Below are 5,976 nucleotides of genomic sequence, written 5' to 3'. Positions count from 1 at the left end.
AAGTAAATTTGGGACCACTAATTTAAATTGTAATTAAATGATAGAGGATAATTTTGTCTTTTCATGCGAAAATACAATGAATTTCTATCATATAGGGGGTGGAGTTATCGATACCCACAACTAAACGCAAATAAAAAATGAGCAATTTATTGAGTATGGCGTGAGTAAAATAAAAGAGTTAAGGGATAGAGAGAGGCTTTGCCAGTTATAAGCTACTTTTTTTTTACTTCAAAATCAACGGATGTACACAAACGAATTTCTGTCCTTTTTTCTGTTCTGGGGAACGAAAAAACAGAAAAACAGAGAGTCAGAAAGCTATCAAAAATGCTCTTAATTGTAGTTTACTTTCAAAATGATGCCTGCTCCATTCCCTAAAACCTTTTGGAGATTACACCAAATCCACCCGTTGAAAGCTTGATCATAAAGATTGCAGGATTTCCTCCTCTCCATACACTCTGAATATTACAAGAAAGCTCTCTCCCATAACTTTATCTCACTCTGATATTTGATGGCAAGATGTTTACAAGGGGCTAGAGTGAGTATTTGCTTGAATGTGATTGTAGGTCTTAATTCCAAGCAAGAGGATGTCCTACTTATACTAATCAAGCTTAATCACCAATTTAAACTGCTAATTATGTACTGTAATAACTTTCGAGCATCCGTACAAGCATCCGGTCATCCGAACATTAACCCGAATGGATGGGGCTTTTCTCGCTAGCATCCGGGCTCCCGGGCCCCTATGTCTGATCGCCTGGGCACCATAGCATCAGGAAAATGGGGCAGATTTATACTTGTTTCAAAAACACTTGAGACAATTAAGGCTTCATTTGTTTTGCGAAAAACTAAATGATTTGAAAAATATTTTTTCTAGAAATGATCTCTTGTATTTCTTACAAAAATGGTTTAATGAAAAATGTTTTCATTGTACACGAAGATATTTAGACATTAATTACTATCAACGGTGAATTTCATCGACTAATTATTTGAAGTGATACAAGAGATTATTTTTAGGAAAATATTTTCTAAATCATTAATTTTTTTTGAAACAAACGGACCCCAAAGGTGATTTTAGGACCAATTAAACTAATTTGGGGTCAACATAAGCAAGCTATGAAGAACTTATGTTGGAATTTGCTTTTATTAAAAAAGAACAAAAGGGAGAAGAACAATAAAAGTGCCAAAAGTTGTACACATCACTCAATTTGGTACAAAAAATTTCAGTTAGATCATTTAAGTGCTAAATTTGAGACAAAACGATCACTTTAGTGCCTCTGGCAAGAGAATCTAACCAAAATTAATACGTGGCATTTTGAATTAAATTTTTAATATTAAGCAATATTTTTAAAAGAAATTAAGTCCGCGTGGACTTCTGAACTAAAAAAATAAAAAAAAAATAGAATTAAAAAAGAAAAAATAACAAAATTTTTTAAAACAAAATTTATTTAAAAAATAAATTGAAAATTTAGCTTAAAAAATTAATAAAAAAAGATATAAAAAAAGATGAAGAACCGGGCGGCAAGGGCCTACCGGCCCTCACCCAGAACGAGTGAAGGTTGCCGTCCCTTGCCCAGGACTGCAAGCCCTTGCCGCCCGGTTCTGAATCCCCTTTTTATAGCTTTTCTTGTTAAATTTTTAAGCTAATTTTTAAATTTATTTCAAATAAAATTTTTGTTTAGTTAATTGGCTTTTTGATATAATTTAAATAAAAGTTTAAATTGAATTTAGATTAAAACGACATCACCTTAGTCACGTCATTACCATGTAGGAGAGAGAAAATATTAAAAAGTATCATCATTTATCCTTAGTCCAAATGGACCAAGCTAATAGACGGACTTATTTGCACCAATTTGTAAATTTGTAGGACTTGATTACACTTTTTGTAAGTTGTATGAATCAATTTTACTTTCGTGATAAGTTTTAGGACATCTATTTGACTTCCCTTTTTTTGAAATTTTAGCTTTTTTATTTCTTAAACTAATTAAGTTTGTATTTTTTTTCAATATTTTTTAAAAATTTTAGCTTTTTTTTATTGCCGACTAGACCTCCAGTGAGTCACATCACCTTCATATATTAATAAAAAAAATGCCACATCGGATTTCCGGTCAAGTATATCAAAGTTGAAACTTAAGTGGTTGTCTTTTTCAAAAAAATTGGGCCGACGTGATCCCGGACGAAACTTTTGGCACTAAAGTGAGGTTCGTCCGCAACTTTTGGGACTTTTAGGGTCTGTTTGATAACGTTTCTCTTCCTTTGTTTCTGTTCCTCGGAAAAAAAAAAGAATCAAAAATATGATAACGCAAATAATTCTGATTCTGCTCACAGGAATATTTTTGAACCACTTTTGAAAACAAAAAAAAAGGTTGGTTCTCAAGAAAAAGAACACTTTTGCGAAAATGAAAAAGGCAACGATACTTCTCTCACTTTTCCTGCATACCGTCGGCTCTCTTCTCATTTTGCCTTTCGACCTAAAATCGATAAGCCATTTTTCTGTCACTCGTTCGCTGCTCCCGTGACCCACGAGCTCCACTGGCGCCGTCCTCCTCCCACTACTCTGGTGAGTTTCGTTTTGTCATTCACTTTCCTGGTCACCTCATCGTCTTGTCGCCCTTTGCCAAGGATCTCGCTCAAAGCTGCCAATCTGGGTGACGACCCCACATTGTCGTTGAGCGAGGGTTTACCTCGCCGATCTGGGCGAGGGCTGCCTTAGTTGGGCTCTGGCGAGGGTCGTCCTCCTCGATCTGGGCGAGGGCCGCTCCAGTCGGGCTCGGGCGAGCGTCACCCCCACCGATCTTGGATCTGTGTCGAGAAAGAAGAGGAAAGACGATGGGGGCATCGGGTCTAGCGATTCTTGAGTCGAAAGGGCGTCTTCTCTTCGGTCGAGACTCTCGACTGCAATTTCGTATCTAGTTGATTTTTTGCCGTGGAAATTACTCAAGTTTTGATCATATTGTGTGAATGTGTGGCAGGGAACAAGCTCGCTCGCTGGGTACACGAAGCTCTGCAAGGGCATAGCGGTGGTGCTCGTGGGCGAACACATTGTGGTGCAGATCCTCCCGGCGATTGTCAATTATCTTTCGCCCTGCTGCTCGTGATAGTGGATGAACTGAAGCACCTGCTGCAGCAAATGTAATTAGCCTTGTTCCAGTCACCTCCGCTCTTCCTTTGGCTAAATGCAACCCAGATGGCAATATCAAGTCCAGCAACTACTGCTGGTGTGCCTTCCTCCCCAGCAACGGTCAATGATGTTGAAATCATTTCTACCCAAAAAAAAAAAAAAAAATCAAGCTCTAGCCCTAATGACTAAGTGTAAATTCACAAGAACACCAATAGCCAAACTAGAAAAGAAGAGCACATCGTAGCAGAAGAAGCAGAAATTATGTAAAGTCATCAAATATGATTATGTAATCATTTGATTTAAATGACAAATTGGGAAGACATATTATTGTCTAGAGCAGAAATTTTGTATAGTTACCAAACGTGTTTTAATTATCTAAAACTCATCCAGGGAACAAAATAAAAAAAATAATTTTAATCAAAATCACTTTTTAGGAAGAAAAACGTTACCAAACAAGCCCTTAATGTTCTTCTCCCAAGAATAAGATAAGAAAAGTTGATGTCTTTACTAAACAAGTCCTAAATTATTGCGAGGTGATGAAAGTCACTTAGGGTTTTTTCTTTCCCGCCTCCCTACTCAAGAGGAACCGTTTGTCAGCCGTCTTTGGCCGAGTCATTTATCTTGAAGGAGCTCATTTCCGTGCTACATCGGCTCAGCACCATTGTCAGTTGTCATAATAGATAGCCTAAGATAAACGAAATGTAAGATTTGACTTTTTTGATTTGGAAAATTATAGCGAGGACATAACTCACTTGTAGCCTTAGCTAAAGCATTTATATGCTGATTTGGTAGACAATGTCATATGGTGGTAGAGGGGACGTGAATGGACCGCAACTAGACATGACGTACAGACTATGTTTGTCTCACGAAAAACGAATAATATGAAAATTATTTTTCAAAAAATGATCGCTTGTATTGTCTACAAAATTGAAGAATGAAAAACGTTTTCATCGTTCATGTATAGGCATAAATCGTTATTGATAGTGAAAATATTTTTTATTGACTAATTATTTCAAACGATGCAAGCGATCACTTTTAAATAATTATTATCCAGATTCTTCATTATTAGCGAAGTATACATAGCCGTAGTCTGGCAAAATATTCAACTGTTTTATTCTCATGACATTGATGGAATATTTGACAAATGTCGATTTTGTCTAATTAAAAGAGAGCTTTCTCTTCATGAAAAACAATGCGAACTCTAGCAGGTCATGTGCGAGGAAAAGAGTATAAATACATGGAATGGTTAGATGAATTACAAAAGCTACATCATTCAGCCTTCTCTCCCTCTCTCTCGAAGCTCTCTGCCAACTACAATGACGAGTCTCCCTCTCCTCCTCTCCCTCTCGCTCCTTTCTCTCTTCCCCTCACCGGCCATCTGCCTCACTTGCACGTCCCAAAAATTCCCCCACAAGGTCTACGCCAACTGCATCGACCTCCCACGACTTGGCGCCTACCTCCACTACACCTACAATGCCTCCAACTCCTCCCTTGCCATCGCCTACCTTGCTGCTCCGGCCCCGTTCGGCGCATGGGTCTCCTGGGCCATCAATCCTGTTGGCACCGGCATGATTGGCGCTCAAGCCCTAGTGGCGCTCAAGCTCAATAACGGCTCCCTCGCCGCCAAGACCTACAATTGCAGTAGCTACATAGCCATCACAGAGTCCAAGCTATCATTCGAGGTGTGGGACCTAAGTGCCGACCAGGTGAACGGAACGATGAGGATCTTCGCATCGGTCAAAGTGCCGAAGAATGCGACGAGCGTTAACCAAGTCTGGAATGTAGGTGGTTCGGTCATCGGGAACCAACCGCAAGTTCATCCATTGGCCCCAGCCAACAGGGAGTCGAAGGGAAAGCTCATGCTGGTCTCGTCACAGAATGATGGCGGCATGGGCGCCGCACCCGCCCCTGCTCCTGCACCTAGGAGCGGCGGATGACTGATGAATAGAAATGATGCGGGTTTCCTCATGAGTCTAATTTTGTTTATTGGTGTTGTTATGGTGTAGTCATTGACTACATCTGGATTTGCTGCAACCTTGGAGATTTTAATTTCACCGTATCACCATCATCATTGTTTTGTTTTTTTTCTTTTAGATAAGTGTTTGAAAAGTTCTAAAATTTATCACGAAAATATAATTGCATCAATAAATTGTCCAAAAAATGCAATAAAGACCTAAAATTTGTCAAATTGGAGGAATCAAGTCATCTCGTTAATTTTGTCTAACTTGGCTAACACAAAATGTCAACGTGGTTTTTTTGTTATTTTCTCTCTCCTACAAAATACTGACGTAGTTAAAACATATCACATAAGGCTAAAATGACATTATTTTGATCCAAATTTTATTTAAATTAAATTGAAAAATAAGGTAAATTAAGGGGGGGAAAAAAGGAATACTGTGCGAGAGCCCACCCCACCATTGCGAGAAAGGGTTGGCGATGGCATTGATGGGGTGATGGTCGGCAAGGTTCGCCAAGCCCCAACTAGTGGCCTACAACCCTTGCCTCCCGCAAGGGCGGGTGACCTTGCCGGATATGGAGGAGGGTCACGACCTTTGCCTATGGTCGGAAAGGGTCGTTGGCCTCTGCTGCACCATCGCCTGCCATTTCTAGCATGCTTGGTTTTCCTTTCTAAAAAAGAAATTAGCTTTTTTAATTTAAATGAAAATTTACAGATTTAGATCAAAACGGCATCTTTTTTAATGTTATGAATTATATGTTAGCTATGTTAGCATCGTGTAAGATAGAGCAAATAATAAAAAAAAGTGACAATAGCATTTTTCATTAGCTAAGGTGGATGGAGTTAACGGAAGAGCTTGATGGTACTAATGTGACAATTACATTTTCCAGACAAGTTTTAAAAC

At 38.8% G+C, this 5,976-nt stretch overlaps 1 protein-coding gene across 1 annotated transcript; it reads left to right on the top strand.

Annotated features, from left to right (window-relative positions):
* The first annotated feature begins 4,378 nt into the window (after positions 1–4,378).
* LOC115728747 (auxin-induced in root cultures protein 12-like) lies at positions 4,379–5,196 on the top strand. The gene has a single exon (XM_030659117.2). It carries the CDS (start codon positions 4,432–4,434, stop codon positions 5,050–5,052), a length of 621 nt encoding a protein of 206 aa, XP_030514977.1. The 5' UTR covers positions 4,379–4,431; the 3' UTR covers positions 5,053–5,196.
* The last annotated feature ends 780 nt before the right edge of the window (positions 5,197–5,976 follow it).

The sequence above is a fragment of the Rhodamnia argentea genome, chromosome 7 (assembly GCF_020921035.1).
Source record: "Rhodamnia argentea isolate NSW1041297 chromosome 7, ASM2092103v1, whole genome shotgun sequence".
Lineage (NCBI taxonomy): Eukaryota > Viridiplantae > Streptophyta > Magnoliopsida > Myrtales > Myrtaceae > Rhodamnia > Rhodamnia argentea.
Note: the sequence above shows the minus strand (reverse complement) of the source record. Positions and strands in the feature narration are given on the sequence as shown.

What these genes read in the sequence shown, in the direction of transcription:
- LOC115728747 (XM_030659117.2), top strand. Translation starts at nt 4,432, where the DNA reads ATGACGAGTCTCCCTCTCCTCCTCTCCCTCTCGCTCCTTTCTCTCTTC.